This window comes from Coturnix japonica, chromosome 1 (assembly GCF_054131305.1).
Source record: "Coturnix japonica strain WE chromosome 1, WE-NBRP24, whole genome shotgun sequence".
Classification (NCBI taxonomy): domain Eukaryota; kingdom Metazoa; phylum Chordata; class Aves; order Galliformes; family Phasianidae; genus Coturnix; species Coturnix japonica.
Genome location: NC_140663.1, coordinates 45,828,605 through 45,846,438, shown reverse-complemented (window position 1 = coordinate 45,846,438; position 17,834 = coordinate 45,828,605). Strand labels below are relative to the sequence as shown.

General features: G+C 44.8%; 1 protein-coding gene across 11 annotated transcripts in view; it reads left to right on the top strand.

Moving 5' to 3' along the window:
- The window catches only part of CACNA1I (calcium voltage-gated channel subunit alpha1 I), a 153,548-nt gene that overhangs the window by 1,285 nt on the left and 134,429 nt on the right, over positions 1 to 17,834 (top strand). For 9 of the 11 annotated variants that reach the window (XR_014934984.1, XM_085517461.1, XM_085517503.1 and 6 more), the window contains one exon: positions 6,215 to 6,516. Coding sequence is in view for 10 of the 11 variants with exons in the window: in XM_085517461.1 (XP_085373587.1) it covers positions 6,236 to 6,516 (281 nt within the window). In the remaining variant the exon portion in view is untranslated. The remainder of the gene's footprint in view (positions 1 to 6,214; positions 6,517 to 17,834) is intronic. The other 2 variants (XM_085517463.1, XM_085517468.1) reach the window with 1 other exon arrangement.

Genomic DNA, 17,834 nt, shown 5'->3' with positions numbered 1-17,834 from the left:
AACTTTTCCTAAAAGCATCTCGCTGGTGAGGGGCTCCTTGGGTTTGGGGTTGTTTTTTTCTCTGCCAAGTGAGAGTTGGGTTGCAGGTCTGGGTTTCATAAATTGTCTTTCCCTTTTTTTTTTGCCTGTGATTATTATTACATTCAAATTGCGTGTGCAACATCCAAAGTGTCTGAAAAGGAACAGGGAATAGCATGTACTTTAATACAGCAAATGCATCATTTTCTGTACATCACTGTTGGCTGGAGTCAGAGGGGTGAGGAATGGAGGATTAAAAGGGAAGAGAACCAGAAATATTGTCAGACATCGGTGACTGGATGTTATCTGGTTTATTCTCTGCCAATACTGGTGTCTGTCACACTCTTGGTAGAGACCTTTTGCTTCTTGGTAACAGCATCTGGCTGAAAAGTACCAGGGGCTTTGGAAACAACAGAAGGAGAAAAAGGAAAAGCAACATGCATCATTTCCCTGCAAACTGGCACAAAAGAAAATGATAAACCTCAAAATGCAGAACTTGCTCTGTGTTTCCTCCCTGCTAATAGGGAGCGTTTTTCTCATTGATCTGGGGGTTGCTCGTGGTTCTGCATCTCAGTTGCTCTGCTATGTTAATTGTCAGCTGTTTCTGTGTGCTGTGGCAGAGCACAGGTCTGACATTTGGGCTGTTGGTTAAAGGTTTGTGATCCTGGGAGTGGGAAGGGGTCTGCTGACCCCCACCCACTGATGCTTTCCATCCAATGTGTGAACTTCTCTACCAGTGAGCAGGGCTGGATCCAGCCCCTCATCAGGTTTCTCTTTGGGGTTGGCAGGAGAGCACCTCTGTGGGAGGCTGGCAGGAGCAGATCCCTGCAGATCCCAATGGGAGGTCACCAGGCAGCAGTGGACATGTCTGGAGTGAGGCCAGCGCCGCCGCAGCCATCGAGGAGAAGCGTCGTGGGAGGGGGATGCTGATTCACCAGGAGCTCGCTGCTTGCGTGGTTGTTTCTGGGTAGACAGGGTGGCCTCAGATGTGACATGAGAATGGCTGGGCTGCTTGTGTGCACCACGGATGCTGGGCAAGCTTTTCTCTGTCCCCATTCTTGTCCCCTCCAAATCAGCGCCTTCCCATCTGGTCCAGCCCTGAGCATCCTCCAAGCACTTCACCTGTGCTGTGGCTGTGGCTATGGCCTCTCCTCTGATCCCAGATCCTTCCATCCATTCACCAACTCCTTTCATACATGGCTGCATTCCTGCTCTGTGATCCAGGTTTGGGGAACACATGTATCCATGCCCAAAGTGATTCAGCCATGTCCCACCCAAGGGGATATCCCAAACTAAGGGCAGTTCAGCCTGACACCTTTCATCTGGGTAAAATCTTGCAGTCCTGGGCTTTGCTGAAAAAAATGCTTGGTCAGCCTTTTCTTCTTTTCTGGGGGAAAAAAAAAAGTGTTGAAACCGATTTCTATTTATTTTCCTCTGAGGGAATGAGTATCTGCAGCTGGAAACCCATGGAACGCTCACACAATGTTTAGGGTTCTTGCAGAGGGCCGGCTGCTGATTTAAAGTCAATTTGATTTTTCATTAAATCCAAGCCCTAATCCTGCAAATTCAAAGGAGCAGGTGAATGGCTTTGCTTTCACAGAGCCCCGCTGAAGCTTCCACATCTACCAATGGGCTCAGAAACCAGGTGGTGCAGGTGGATTTGAGAGCAAATATTTCCCTCTCTTAGCTGTGTGGTTTTAATCTGCAAGACAGAACAACACAGGGGTGATTTTAAGAGCATTTAAAGTCTGCACAACCCCAACCTGTTATTGGAAAGCAGAGTTTTCTCTCCAGCCATGCACAGGTGTGTGGTTGTTTATAATGACCTAATGGAGCCAACCAGATTCAGTTTATTCATCTGTGTCCAAAATGCGTAGCTTGAAGCTGTTAGAAACAGTGTGGTGGTTTGACAAAATGTCTTATGCTGATACTGTGTTTATTTAAGCCGTCTAATCATAACTCAGGTTCCATAAATCAACCCACTAACTTGGTAATAAACTCCTTGCTTTCCCGTTACTCATCAGCCCACTGCGTTTGAAACGCTGCGGTGTGCCCTGAAGAGCAATCAGCCCTGTGCATCAGGGACTAATAGTGATGAGGAGATCTCAGCAAATGCCTGAGTACTTGCTTGTGATGATGGATCCTGCTGCTGGGGGGTCACAGGGAGTGGGTCCCTTGGCCAACCAGGCTTGATGGGTCAGAGCCAGCCTGACGGCAAGCAGACATGCTGATGGTGGGAGATACTGTTTGCTGCTTTCCTGCAGTAGTGAGTTTCACAGGTTCCGACCCCACCATTCCCCAGCATGAAGCTTGACAGGGACAGCTAGTGAGTGACATTCCCTTGTGAGACCACTGGAGCTTGGCTGTGGGATGGGACAGAGAGGAGCTGCTGTGCTGCACTGCGGGAAGCTGGAGAAGGTGCGAATGATGGGGATTTTGCAGCTGCGATGTGGATGCTGAGAGTATTTGCATGGTGAGATCATTGGGAGGGAAAGGAGGTATTTATTCTGTTTATTTGAAGTGTCAGAGTTTGGCTGTGGTTAAAAAAAAAACAAACAGCATTGTACAGGGAGCACAGGTGTCCTTAGTGGTGTTAAGCATTTCTCAGGTGTTGGGTAAACACACCTTGCTGACAGGCTCAATTATACTACTTGCCAGCATGCAGCTTAGGAGTGGATTTACCCTCAGGCCTGACTGGCAGGGACAGATCCGACCTTCAGGAACTTCTGCTGCAGTGTGTGCTGCCCAGTGTAATCTCCAGCTTCATCACGATTGGACTAGATGATCTTAGTGGCCTTTTCCAACCTTAATGATTCTATGATCCCACCTCTCCTCCAAGCGCAGGGACTTGGGACAATGGTGATGTACTCAATTGCTCATTTTCCTTGGCGTATTTATTTTTTTGCTTTTTTGCTTCCAGAGTTACTCTAAGTTTGCTAGTAAGGGTGAGAGGAGATGGGGGATGGGGCAATATTGTGTGTTTATGGCCTTCTATGAAACTCATTTTTCTTGCACCTTTGCCCACTGTAGAGAATGATTGGACTTGGACTTCAGGGATGAGGTATGGGAGTGGCTTGCATTGATGTCTTCGTTGGTTTTCAGTGATTTCTATTCAAGCAGCCATCCAAGTTTTTATTTTTCCTGGTGGCAGTGGGGAGAGAAGAGGATTTTCTGGCTCATAACAATGAGTGGCAGAGCCGGTACACAGATTATGTGGGATGCAGGGTGCCATCACAAGGTCCAAATCTACCTACTGACTAGTGACCATGTCAGAAGGAGTTGGTCCAGAAGAGACTGGAAGAAAAGACAGTGCTTCTCTAGCATTGGCTGCCATCTGTGCTTGCACAAGCCATGACTCTGTTCCCCTTGTGTGAGGTTCTCCATGGGGCACAGCTGGTGTATTCATACACTTTAATTCTCGTGCAAGTGCTTTATATTTCAGTTCAAAGGCTGAGGATGTGAGGATGGCTCCAAGGACATCATAGCTGGGAGCCCACAGGTTTTTTCTTTTCCATCCTCATCAGACCTGTCTTAGCCGGCACCTTCATTACTGATGTGAGGAAGGGAGTAAATAACATGCTAATGACTTTCCCAGATGATGATGAAATGGAAACGTTTGTACCTGCTGGTGAGGACATGGAAAAACAACAGAAAGGGAAGTAGCGAGGTCAGAAACACATGCAGAAAAAGATACAGTGAGATTTGCCTAGGGAAAAAATGCAATCAAATGCATCTGGTGGCAACGCAGCTTGAAAGAGGTGGTTTGCAGGGCTGGCAGGGGCAGAGAAGGGATGATGTGTGCAATAAGAGCAAGGTGTGACAGTAGATGGCATGTCAGATGTGGGCTTGCAGAGTAACTGTAACCTACTATAGGTAGGTTAGCAGTGGGCTGGATTCAGCAATCTCCAGAGGTTCCTCCCAACCCCTATATTTCTGTGATTCTGTGACTGGGACAACAATGGAGACATCAGGTGGCAGCCTGCCTCTGTGGCTGTTGAGGTGCTCACCCCTTGGTGCTTAGCACATAATTATCAGAAGAGCACATGGATGGCTGAGAGGCAGTTTCCATTGAGGATCTGGGCAGAATGGCTCTAGGGTTTGGGAGTTTAATTTATGAGTGAGGATTAAGGGCTAAAGCTGTGCAACTTGGCTGAGAGGTGGCTTAAATGAAAGGATATGATGGGAATCTACTCTCCTGGAAAGAGCCAGTGTCCCAGGGAGGCATTTCTGTGAGCAAGTTGGAAGGGGAAGAGCCTCCCCATGGGTCTGCTAGACAAGAGAGTCTTCTCCAAAGGGACATTTTGGGGTGTCTGTGGGAACTATGCTAATTCTGTGACTTGCTTTAATTCCATTTCATGAGCAACACCTTGAGTGATATCTGCAGGCTTGGCCAAGGACTTCTCAGCAGTGTCAGCAGATGCCCACTTTGCTGTGCTGTGAGGATAAGGATGGGAGAAGCTATGAGATGTAGGCTCACTCTTCCTACAGCTATGGGGTGCTGTCCATTGTACAGGCTGTAGGTGATACATTTCAGGGAGTGCACCTATTTCTTGTTGGTTTTCTGCTCAATTCTGCTACATTCTCCCTTTGCATGAGGAAGTGCTTTGAAGAGTGTGATGCAGAAGTTCTTCTTTCAAATTAGAGAGACATCAGAAGGATATCATTAGTCATATGTGGGCTAATTGCTAATAAGTCACTCAGTTCCTCACTGGCACATACACAGGTTTATATTCATGTATGTACAGGCTGTGCACTCAGAAACACCCTCAAACAATGGACATGTGTGGTGATCAGGGAGTGCCTGGGAGTGTCCCACCACTTGGGTTTTCCTTCTGCCTCCTATGTCATAGTATGAGAATCCTGCTTAATGTAGGAAACATGCTGTGATCACAGCCTCAGGGCTGGTAGTCTCAAGAAAGAAAGGGGCAGCTGTCATTTCAAGGCTGCATTTAGCGTCAGGACTCCCAGAGGGATTCACTTGGCTCTGTATCCATAGGACCTGAAATGAGTCATGCTGAGTAGCATGGATTGAAGTGGATAAACTGCCTGTGATGCAGCTACTACTTGATCTGTGTGTGTGTGCCTGATCTATGATGGTTTGTCAACCCATGCCTTTCCCCACCAGCCACTCCTCTTAGATATGGGTTCAACTGTTAAGGTGCCTTGGGCAGATCTGCATCCATAATCCCAGCTGCATCTGGCAGTGGTGGGATGGAGGAGTGATGTTTGTTAGGAGGCAAAGCAGGGAAGTGATAATGGAGTTGTCTCCCCTATCCCTTTGCTCAGTTGTGTCGTTAATTGTGAACCTTTGTACGTCACTTTTTGGAATTGTGGTGCCCTCATCAGCAAGGATGCTCTGAGCACTGTAATAAGTCATTCCTCCTGGCTACCACTGGGCAGTCCTTGGGCAAGCAGTCCCTGAGATCATCACTAACACTCTTTCAATGGAGGCCCTGGAATTTATTTAGTTCCCCTCACTTTAACAAGCCACTTCCACTACATTATTTAATAGAAAATGCTTGGCTTTATGTTTTCCCAGAACAAGGCTGCTGTTAAGTGCATCCAACCAGCAAGGTGACGTTTTTTAGCACAGGCATGGTGCTATGCAGCATGTGGGTGCCACTGAATGAGACCTGTTGTTTTGTTCTTCCTCTGCCCACCTTCCTAGTTAGTCAAATGACTTCTGCAACCCACCTATCCATTGCTTCCACTGCTCTAGCACAGAAGAGATCCCCAATCTCCAGCAAAAGGTGCACTTCATTGAATGCCCTCTTCTAAGCTTGCTTTATGCTCACCTCTTGGAATCATAGAATCATTAAAGTTGGAAAAGACTGCCGTGGTCCTCTAGTCCAACCATCAGCGAATGCCTGGGCTGTATGGTTATGACACACATTTGCCAGTCTTGGGGACTGTTCAACACAAGTTGTGGTGTGATGTCAGCCCAGTTTCCTCAACTGGGAATGTGAAGGGCTGCAAGGGCAGGCTGGCTGTGACGTGTCAGTGTTGTTCACACCTCTCAAAAGTGAGCAGACATCATTGGCTGAGAAGGTGCAGCACCATGCTGGGGCATCTCTGGGGCTGTGGGGAAGTTTTAGTTATGGAAAGACCTAGCCAGAAGGTAGAAGGGCATGGCATGCAGTGCCCTGACTGCTGGTTTCTCACCTGAGTTTCTTTACTCTTTCTCCCTCCTCTCTAGGGGTTCTTGTTTGCAGTGGACATGGCAGAGTGCATCCCCCAGCCTCCTCCAACCTGGTCTGCTGGCCCACAGCCCCACAACACCTCCGCTGCCTGCCCACTGGAGCCTGTGAACATGGAGGTCTCAGAACAGCAAATGCCACTGGAGCAGCCCTTATCCTCCCCAGAGCTGGGTGAAGATGAGGAAGTCACATCTCCACCGGACCCTGATGTTCCCTATCCTGATTTGGCCCCAGTTGTCTTCTTTTGCTTGAAGCAAACTACCAGCCCACGGAGCTGGTGCATCAAAATGGTGTGCAACCCATATCCTTTCTGAGCTGCCTCTTCTCCGTCCTCACCTCCTGCCCCATCCCTTCTCTCTCCCTGTCCCCTCATGGCACCTTCCAGGTAAGCAATGAATTTTCCTATGTAGTTAACGAACCGCTTTGTTCCTTGCTCACTTCTAAACAGAACCTCAGCTGTTGCAATGTGTGATCAAAATAAGCTGCTTGTGAAAGAACTTCAGAGAGAGATACTGACAGCACAGATCACGGCAAAATGGGTTGGAAAGAAGGAAGGATGGGAAGAAATATTGCAAAACTGCTTGTTGTTCTCCTTCCCCACTCCCTGGGACAGAGATAGGAAGCTTCTGGCCCAGGAACTTGGCTACCATGAATGGATGAGCTGTCCCCTGGTTCTGAGTACATAGTTTTAGTGAGATCTGGTAGGGAGCCACCAGTCCTGGGCCTTGGTTGCAAGGTACCATGGCAATCAATGTTTTTTTCCCACAATCAAACTTCACTCATTTTGCACAGGGAGGAGATGGAGTCACCATCCTTTGAGGTGTTCAAGAAATTTGTGGAAGTGTCCCTGAGGGATGTGGTTTAGTGAGCAATGTTGGTGGTAGGTGGACAGTTGGACTAGATGACCTTAGAGATCTTTTCCAGCCTTAATGGTTCTATGTTGAGCTCTCCTGGAGGAATCTTGCTGTGATTTCTGTCCAAAAATGAACAGGACAATGTATTATAGGTGTGCTGGTGAGCCCTGTATGTCCTCTGGGATACAAGCAAATCCTTTCTATGCAAGGGAGGCCACCAGTCATACACATATGCCCCCATTCACTCTTAATGCACGGAGGACTCTACAATGCAATCACGCAAACAACTAACACCTACATAGCTAATTAGTACCAAGGTTGATAGTAATGCTATATAAAGCAGGCAGAGGACAGTTGTTGCTTTTTGGATTGTGAGACCCTTCAAGGTGGGAGGAAGTGGGGGATATGATGAAACATCAGAGAGGTTGGTTTGAAATTTTATATAAATGTATTTCTGGTCATAAATCTCATGTGGAGGTGCTTTTTCCCTGGGAATTTTTTAGCTCCTAGTTAGGTGGCTGTTATCTAAATGGATGATTTTTGTGTTTTCGATGCGTTGGCTTCTAATTAAATCTCTGTGGCTGCACAGTGGAGGCTTGGGAAATATCACCAAGAGACTTTTCAGGTTCAGGATGGAAACCCCAAGTGAAGCCTGGAGGTGCTGTTAGCAGTAACAGATGACCTTAGGTGCAGATGAATCTGGAGTTTTGTTTCAACTTCAAATGTAGCATTTGAGTTTCTGATCTGAGCTCTTAAAGTTCAGAAGCTCTTGGAAAGGTTTTGCATTCTCAAGCACTGGTTTTGAATGAGAGTTTATCAGAGATTCAGGGTTTCTGCTTTTCTTTCTACTGGTTGCTTCTTAAAATTTTGGAACTTCATACTGAATTATGCATTGCTTTTCAATTGCTGCATGACTGCTCTAGTTGTATGTCCTAGGAATCTCTTCCCAGTGTGTTGTGGGCTCCGAGGAAAGCATGGTAGATTTACGTCTACAAAAAGACTGCATTTAAAAGATGAGAGAAAAGCAATAGGACAGATTTGGGATCAAGATTTACTCCCGAATGGAGGAAGGAGGCTTTAGTATCCATGTTTCTGGCTTAAATCAGTCAAAACAATCCCTGCATAGTACAGAGTTTAAGATCTCATAGTTGTATTCTTCGAGGAGTCTGGTGCTGTAAGCACATGCTTGCATTTAAGCATATATACATGACATTGATTATAGAGGGATTTTTCATAGAAGCTACAGAATGCCTTCCTATCTGGCTTCATGTGGCACATGTGAAGGGCAAAGACGGGGCTGCTGGAAGCCTGTTGAAAAGATTGTTTCAGAGCTGCGATTTCAGCTCATTCAGATGAAGTTTGCTTATTTGCTTTTTTCCTCTTTTAGTCCTTTTTTGGAATGAATCATGCAGCAAGTAGTTATCTTTTTTCTGTGTTGTTTTTTGTTTTAAATGGGAGAATTTTGCTGCACCCTCGAGGCTGCTTACAGGTCATCACATCATCACATGTTCCTGGCATCACATATGTTTTTGACAGCATCATAGAAATCATGTGATTCTATGCCCTGGCTGCAAATTGCTCACTGTGGTCTTTACTCCATGAGGAAATGAGCCCGTTTGTAAGGGGTGTTTCTATGAAAGTCAAATCATGTCTTCTAAGAATTTGCTTGCTTGATTTTTGCATTCTGAAGCTTTTTCACCTTTTTATATCGGGCTATCAACTTCCAGGGCTTTTGTGCCAAGGCAGGAGAAAGCTGAGTCAACACCACAGGGCAACATCTGGCCTCTCCTGAAGATTCAGCAAAAGAAGGGAGGTATTAATTAAAAGCCTCTTAATCTTCTCATTGACTTTCTACTAGGGCAGAGCTTCGTGATCATTATATTTGGAAGTGCTGTCAATGAGACTTAAAATGGAAGCTCTGAACATTAAGGACTGTGTGGTAATTTTTGTAAGCACAAGGTCATTAACCACCAAATTTCCATTTAGGTAATTGCATTCCACTTATTTAAACCCCCCTCCCCTGAAGATTATTTTTTCTTCCATGAGCAGTCCTGCAATTTTATATGCTATTAAGCAACTGCCATAGTCCTTTGCTGCAGTGCAGCAAGAAGGGGGAAAAAAATCAGAAACTTATGTCTATGTTTGAAAGTCCCTTCTAGATGCATATTAGCACACAGATATGTGATGCTGTTTTTGCAAAACAGAGCAAATGAATTGGGAAAATCCAACAAGATCTGTAGATGCAACTGAACGTTAAGGTACAGACTTTGTTCCGTGTAACATTTCCAGTTCTTTTCCCCACATGTAATATTGACTGGGATGGTTTTAAGTATGGGGTGAATGAGCGTTTGAATTGCTGGGCTGTGTGATCTTCGAGGTGTTTTCCAACCTTTGTGATTCTGTGAAAGCTGGTTACTTTGGTTAATCGCTATTTCTGTTTTGATGACCAGATACCAGGCTTGCTGCTCTGAATTGCAGACAGTGGGACTGCTTGAGCTGAAATGCCAACACAGTCAATATTTGAGAGAGGCTGTAAGATTTTTTTCCTTATATAAAACCTAAACTCCATGTCAAATAAGATTCCAGGCTGAGCTTGAAGCGGAAATAGGGTGAAAAGTATGAAACGTGTTTCCAAAACAACTGTGTAGCATTCATCTTATGAATTCATAAAACACTGGGAACTAAATAAAAGCTGTGCCACATGGTGTCTCGCACAAAGTGCCTGATGCAGACTTTCAGGCATCTCTCAGTCTTCTCATCATTTGCAAAGTGCATCTCTGCTAGTCTCCTTGGAGTTCCAGGAAGACTGCATGCTTCGCTCATCATAGGGTCAAATGCAATAGATTTGGTTTATCCTTTGAGACTTTCCTTAAAAAGCACTTCACAGGGGTCTAGACCTCCCTTTGCTGTACTATCTATAATATTGATGTGACAGCAAGAGTGAGAATGAAGTCTGCCATTAAAAAAATTGATGTACACACTTAATTTTTAGCACTGGGGGCTGCTTTATGGGGTGTAAGTCAGGATAGCTACTCAAAACTGATAGGAATGCTTATGTATACTGAGGGCAACCCTGTAGTTTGTTGAAGATTTCCCAAATAGGGATTTTGCTGCCTTATGTCTCTAAATTTCCTATTAGTATGATTCAGGCTGCCCAAGAGGTGGTAGAGTCACACCTGGAGGTGTTCCAGAACCGTGTGGATATGGCACTGAGGGACACTGGTTAGTGGGCATGGTGGGGATGGGCTGGTGGTTGGACCAGGTGATCTTAGAGGTCTTTTTCAACTGCGATGATTCTGTGGTTCTGGAGATATTTTTCAAGGCATGTTTCAGTTTGGGCTGTGTGTTAAGTGCACAGAGAGGAACAACTTTGGGCACATTGATGAAAGAGCCAGGGAAGCCCACGGGTCTGCTCCCCACCTCCTCCCTGCCTGATGCCGCAGGCATTGCTTCACACTCCGTTTCTTCATATGGAAACAATTGTAGGTTGCAACAGCAGTGCTTCCTGCAGGCACTGCCCTGTGTGAACAGAGTGGAGAATCAAGTGCTGGAGGAGGAGGGAGAATGATGTGTGTGGATCAGCAATTGGTACTTCTCTCTGTGATGCTGAGCTGTGGTGCATGGGGACACAGTGATGCACGCAGCTGAGGAGTCGACAAATCTTTTGCTTGTTAATAAGCTTTTGGTGTCCGGTTGTGTTATATATTACAGTTTGGGAGATTTGTTTTGTGTGAACGAATTTCCATCTGCAGTTTCTGAAACGCCTTGTACTTGTTTTTGCCTTAAGCAAAGGCTTATTTTTGCTTTGTGTGCTGTTAAACCCCTGCCTGCAATCCTTATGACAACTGGATGTAATTAATTAATAAGCAGACAGCTTATTAATTAATAAGTTTATTTCAACTTTAAAAATATTTGCTGTCATACTGCCTGAGCTTCTTCAGTCTTCTGATTAGGTTTACTTTTTATGCATCTACATTTATTATTTTAGATGTATACATACATACATATATATATATATATATATATGCACTTAAATATACTTATATGCAATTAAAAATATACTTTAATTACTTATATTTTCATATCTACACATGCACAAAAGAAAGGCTCCTACCACTCTAGTAGGTAGAGGAAAAACTTGAAATTGTGACCGGAAGGTATTACAATACATCAAAAACTGAGTGGCTTATGAATTTTAAGCAGTATTCATCATTCTTGAGGATGGGAGGGATTGTGGCTTTTCATTCTTGGGGTCAGCAGTGTCAGCATTTCTGTGCATAGCTGGAAGCACTAAAATGTCTGTGTTATTCCTGCTTTTCCATCTCAGACAGATCTCTCCTTTCTCCTTGCGAATTTAGCTCAGCAAGCAGGTGAAGAGTCTGGCAATTATTTGAGGTCTTGGATAGATAAGTATTTGTTTCAGGTCAACAGGAAGGTGCTGCTCTGCCCTTAGGCATGGATTGATTTCTGTGGGTTACACTGCTCTGTAGACCTTTGTTCAGCCAACAGGCATATCTGTATGTATACCTGGGAACCAACAAGTGCAAGCTGTTTTTCTGTTTAAGAGGTTGTATAACCTCTCTACGCATCACAGTGTTCTAGACCGATGTTACAGCTGCTGATGTTGTGTAGGGAACTGAGCTGATCAGAGCTCTGCAGAGGATGCGGTTTAGGTGGCATCAGTGCTTTCCTGCGTGTTCATTGAAGGCTTTCCAAGCTTTAAAAGAGGACAAACCTGCCCCAGTGTCAGGGTTTTTTGCCACTCCATCAGGTTCACTGCTGGGGAGGATTAAGTTTAGAGCTGGCTGGCTGGCATCCTGGGTTGTCTTTGGGGCTGATGCACAGCTCCTCTCTGATCCTGTGGAGGTGAGGCAAAGGAGAGTGCAGGCTTATTTCTGCAAACAGTGTAGTTCATTATTTCCATAATGAAATATTGGGTGCTCTCTGGGCTTACTCGGTGGTTGTTTGCCTGAACTCTGGATCGGAAAGCAATACTCTGGTAAATTTCAGGTTATCTCCTGGGATAGAAACCCTGACACCCAGGTACAATTTGTGGGCAAAGGCAAGTGGCATGATAGTACTTAGGACCCCCAATGATGGCTGGAAAGGAAGCTTTGCAAAGCTAGTGTCAGGGGAGCATCATTAGTGTGGGTCATTTGATGTGCAAGTTTGCAATGGGAAGTTTAGAGTGATCATTTGCACAGTCAGACACGGTGTAAATTGAATTTGAACTCCTGCATTGTCATTAGTGGCACACAAAGGATGGATATGTTTGAAGGGGATTTGAATGTTTATGGTCTGTGAGAAATTGGCTGGGTTGCACATATGTGAGATGTACACAGTTCCAGGCAAGTGGGCAGATGTAAAGGCATGAGATCTAAATTTGGCTGGCTTACAAGCTGGCCCTGTATATCTAAGCAAGAATGCTGAGACAGGGTATCTCATTGCCACCTGTCCCTTTAGCTTATTCTCTGGAGGTTCTTACAACGAGACATCAAAGACCATGGATTGGAAGTGAAACAAAGCAACAGCACAGACTAAACCAGAGCTCTGACTGTAGCTTCAATGTCCTCAGTAAGGATGGAAAATGTCTGAATGCATCTCTACTGTCTTGATGCAAATTCCTGTGCTTTTTCCTCTTTACTAGAGGATAGATTCCCAGTTCTTGGTGGAAGGGCTGACAGCAAAATATTGAGGAGAGATTGCTTTAGAAGAGGAGTGATTTTTGCTGTGTGTGTATCCTACTTCTGTGTTTCTCCAACCAGTGCCAAAAGCAATAAAAGACCAACCAATGCCGCATGCTCTGATGCTTCAGAAAACTGGTGCCAGGACTTTACTGCAGTAGCTTTTAACAAGGTAGTTGTTGGGCTTGTGGTCAGTGTACATGCACAGTGTGGGGAAGCAGGTAGAAGGGGATGGAAGTCTCATTTTTGTCTAGTGTAAATTGCTGTTAAATTGGAAGAAAGCCACAAAGGTTGAGTCTACCTCCTGCTATTCTAATATTCCTAATAGAAACAAACCTATTTTCACTTGCTGTTGTTCATCAGGGTAGTTTAGAAGGATTGATTTTTGTTGCATTGCACACTTATCCAGTGCAGATGGTGTGGCTGGTGCCAGCCTGGGAGGGAATGTAGTTGTAGTGAAGGAGAGGCTGTGTGATGAGTATGGGGATGGTAGAAGCACCTGCTGCTGCACACCAGCAGCAAAGTGTGCTGCTGAAACAGAACACTGAAAAACCTTCTGGAGAGTACTGTGTCAGTTCACTGGAGTACATTCTGCCTTGAAGATGGAAAGCATTTGCTCACTGAGAAATGGTCAATTTGCCCTTTTCAATTGCTGACCACTGGAGCAGGGTGTGTAAGGGAGCCGGATGTGGCTCTCTGTGTAACACAAAGGGCAATAAAAACACTCATTTTGAGTTTAAGACCTATAAAATATTCTGACCAGATGTCTGATTGCGTTTTCCACCATAACAATTCAAATTAAATAATGCAATTAACCACTAACAAATTGTCCAGCTGCCAATTTGAAGACTTGATACTATTCCCACCCTGGATGATGAGAAAGGGCCGGCAATTAGTTGAATATGCTAAGTATCCTGAATGGAACGCTTGGCTGGGATTATGTTAGGTGAGAAATGGCTAAGAGCTGCAGCCCTTCTGCAGAAAATGACCTATATCTATACCCAGGATGGTTAAGAAAAACGTGGCCTGGTTCAGGTCTGGAGAGAACACAAGCAAAGAGACTGACAAACGGTCAGCCTCTGTGCTGGAAAGGCCTTTACAGCCCCAGAGAGAAGCTGTCTTTGGTACTTGGAGCATCTATTCCCAGTCCCCTCTGGGAAATACCCAGCTCCCTGCTGAACCACACTCCCTGGGCTCCAGCTCTCACAAGCAGATGCAGACAGATGTGAGATTAGACTGCTAGCCACAAGCCATGTAGTTGTGGTGTCCTGGCTCTGTGCTCTGGCTTGGGAGCTGGGCAAGGTGCTCGAGGCTTTGTATGCTCAAGTTGAGCCAACCCTGTTGCCTCAGCCTTGTTCCTGACCCCCAAACCACTGTGGGAGCTGTTTCGGCTTTACTTTCATAACTCAGTTTTGCTTATTGCTGCCTCCCCAGAGTAGCATAAATGCTGAAATACCACAAGGACTTCCAGATTGCTTGTAGTTTGAAGTAACTGGATGTCTTGAGAGGCAGACTGAACCAAATGCACCTCTTGTGGGATTTCTTAAAGAGTCGTGGCTGAAAAGGGCTAACATCAGTACAAATTCATCCAAAAGAAAGCTGCTGAATCCAGTGCTTGTAATGTTGGCTATGAGATTTGCCTCAACAGACAAGGAGAAGTAAGGAATGGGAAGAAAATGGTAAAATATTAACCTTCCTGTTGTGACAGGCAGCTCATAACAAACAGCAGCTGTTCTGTTTCATGGCATGGAAGAGGCAGTAGTTCAATATTTGGGGGTGGAGGAGTATTTTCTTCCATGCAGAAGTGGATATTCTCTGAAGTCAGAGATCCAAAATGTTTATTTGCTTTCCGTGCTCTGTTTATTGTTTGGGAGCACACTAAAACACCATGAAAATGTGCTCAGCAAATCTGCATGCCCCGTAATTCATACATCCCAAGGGGATGCTCCCTGTGTTTACTTATACCTTGTATCCTGCTTCACAGACAAAACCTCAGCACTCAAGTGCAGCAGTAAGTCCCCATAAGAATACAAGGTCCTTATTTTCTATAAAATGTTCTATCAGCCTGCTAGCAAGCATTGCTGGAAAACATTGTTATCAATAATTAAGCTAAACCATGTTCAAACAAAATATGCCTTGTGATGTATTACAGTCTTTGTTTCTATTCACACATTTATTGCCTTATGATGTAATTTTTGCTTTGCTTATGTCCCCTGGTTTTGTAGATGGACCTGGCAGGCTCTACTCTGTGCATACTTGAGTTTCAGGCCAGGCCTTGAAAGTGTTTGTGTCACAAATGAATTATATTTAAAAAGACAGGCTCAGAGAAGTGTAGCAGTAATAATACATTGCCTTTGTGGTACCACTTGATGCTCATTGCCGCTGGCCAACTCTGATATTTCTTAATGAAAGATGTTTTTTTCTTTTTTCCTCATAACACTTCTTTCTTTTGCTTTCTTTTTTCTTTCTTTCTTTTTTTTTTTCCTTTCTTTTTTATTTTTCTTTTCCCTGTGGCTCCTTTGATTCATCTTGATATTGCAAGATCATTCCCTGCTTTGTAATTTGCTCTTTTCCCCATAGTGTAGCTCACTGCTTAGCAGCCTCTCTGCTGGCAAGTGCTGTTGTTTTCTTGCCTGGAACCCTCTTTGGATATAAGATTTTAGTGACTAGGGGTGGCCTAGACTGTAGTTCGCCTCCTTACACAATGGAAGTCTCCAGAGGAAAAAGACTCCTCACTGTTTCTTTGTAGCATTTTATTCCTCTCATACTACTGCTTCCTCATTTCTTACAGGTTGACCCTGTTGTTTTTCCTAGTATGGATGACCTCTTGATAATATAGTTTCATCCTTGTTGGGTGCACAGGAGTGTTTTTCCCCCTTGTCTTCTGTCCAATGGGATCTCTGAAGTCATATGGTGCATGCGAGTGATGTGCGCCCATATCAACGTGACCAAAGATGTGAAAGACTCCTGTTTTTCTGTTGTGTCACATGAGCTGGTAACACACTTTTCTAAAGATGCCTCTTAAAGAGGGAAAAGTTACTTTGTTACTTAAAGAAATTCTAGTTTGAGATGCGGGAGATGAGGGCAAAGAAACTGGTGAGCAAATTAAGCTTGGAGAATCAGGGAGCCAAGGTAGAGAGATAGTGTGATAGGAGAAATGGCATCAGAGGGCAGGGATTGGTGATGGGAATGGGCAAGGCTGATGAAGGGGTGAACGTGTATGTGGCTGGGAAGAAACTGGCTGTGAAGATAAAAGCTGGGGCAATGGGCATGAGTAAAGATTGCCTGGGTCTTGACTGAATGCCATCCCTCCCTGTGGATGCAGGGATCCATCAGAAAAACAAAAAATAGCCATACCTGCTATGGAAGCTTCATCTCAAGCTGCCAGTCAGGTGATTCTTTAAGTGCCTGGGGAGGATGTTAGGATGTTGGATATGAGGAAAGATTTCTTCTTGGAAAGAGCGGTGCTGGAGGCTGCCCAGGGAGGTGGTGCAGTCACCATCCCTGGAGGTGTTCCAGAACCGTGTGGATGTGGCACTGAGGACGTGGTCAGTGGGCATGTGGGGATGGGCTGGCGGTTGGACCAGGTGATCTTAGAGGTCTTTTCCAATCTTAATGAGTCTATGATTCTGTAAGACTGCTTGAATGTAGGAAGAGCTTAGAGTGGGGCTAATTAGCTACATACAACCTTCTACCACTTAGCTTATCTCTAACTGAAGCCTTGTCTTTCCCTACAATACAGTAGTTAACTATTAAAGTAGGCACTTAAAACAACAAAACCCCAACAACAAAAAGCCCAACACAGACATCATCATCTTTGAGAACAATGACCTGGGACCTTTTCTAAGCAGAATTAATTGCATCACTCCACAGTACGTTTTAGATGCTGTTATTTATTTAACATGCATTTATAGTACATTATGAGATCTCACACATCCTTTAAATTTTCAATTAGCTTTTTAACTTAAAAAATAAATAAATTAATCTATTTCACACTTAGTGGAATGCCTGTGATGCTTTTTTCTGGAATGTGTGGCAGATGTCTGGAGGAACTGTGTTTTCTCCCATATGGGGTTATTTTACTGAAAAATGAAATAGGATTGGCACTTCATTTGAATTCCCTGAGCTATCACACCACAGGTTCTCTGTCTGGGTGTGAGACGTGAATTGATATCGTAGGTAGACCACAGAAGGAGAAATGTGTTTCCTTCTCTGGGTGAAGGAGAACTTCCCATGGAGAAACGTGCTCCAGGATTCACCTCATCTTTCTCCAAGCACTGTAAGGGGAGCAGAAATACATGGGGATATCTCACTCCATGAGACTGTCCAGAAGTAGTGTTAACTGTGCACTGGGGCCTTTCTTCATGAGGAGTAGGAAGATGGTAGCTTTGAGGTTTCTCATTCCTTCAGAAGACTCCTTATTTTAGTGATACAAGCTGTTGAAGTGAGAACAAAGCCAACACTTCATGGTTGGGTATTGCTGAATTTGACTCCTGGATGGATGGAGTAATAAATTGTGATTATTGTGGCTATGTCAGGCCATAACTGTATGCAATTGTATGTGGCTTAGGGACAGATCCAGGTATTGCTTTCCACTAGCCATACTTTGCTCAGGTTTGGTGGGTGTTTGTGTTGACATCTCTTCCTCTCTACCGTGTTTGAATGTGGCTTTCTGTCCCCCTGTCCTTGCACTGTGGTAAGTCATGTCCCTGTGTTTCCTTTCTTCTGTTCCTTATGGGTACCCTGGTCTAGAATTAGATATGGAGGTTGGTGGCCTCCATGTGGCAAGGGGGTTGGAACTTCATGATCCTTGAGGTCCCTTCCAACCCAAATCATTCTGTGATTCTATGACACAGATTGAGCACCACACTTGGGACAACCTCCTCTGAACCTAGGACTTGTGTCAACATATTCCCTTGGAGATAAATGGAGTGGAGATGAATACCGGGTGTCTCTGGAGGAGGCAAATGCATGTGCTTTCTCACTGTGGAACAACTGAGTTCTTTGTCCTGCCCCTCTCCTTGTGCTCAGCTTGAACTGAGTTTCTGGGAAACAGAAGTCCCAAGGCTTATTCTGCTGCT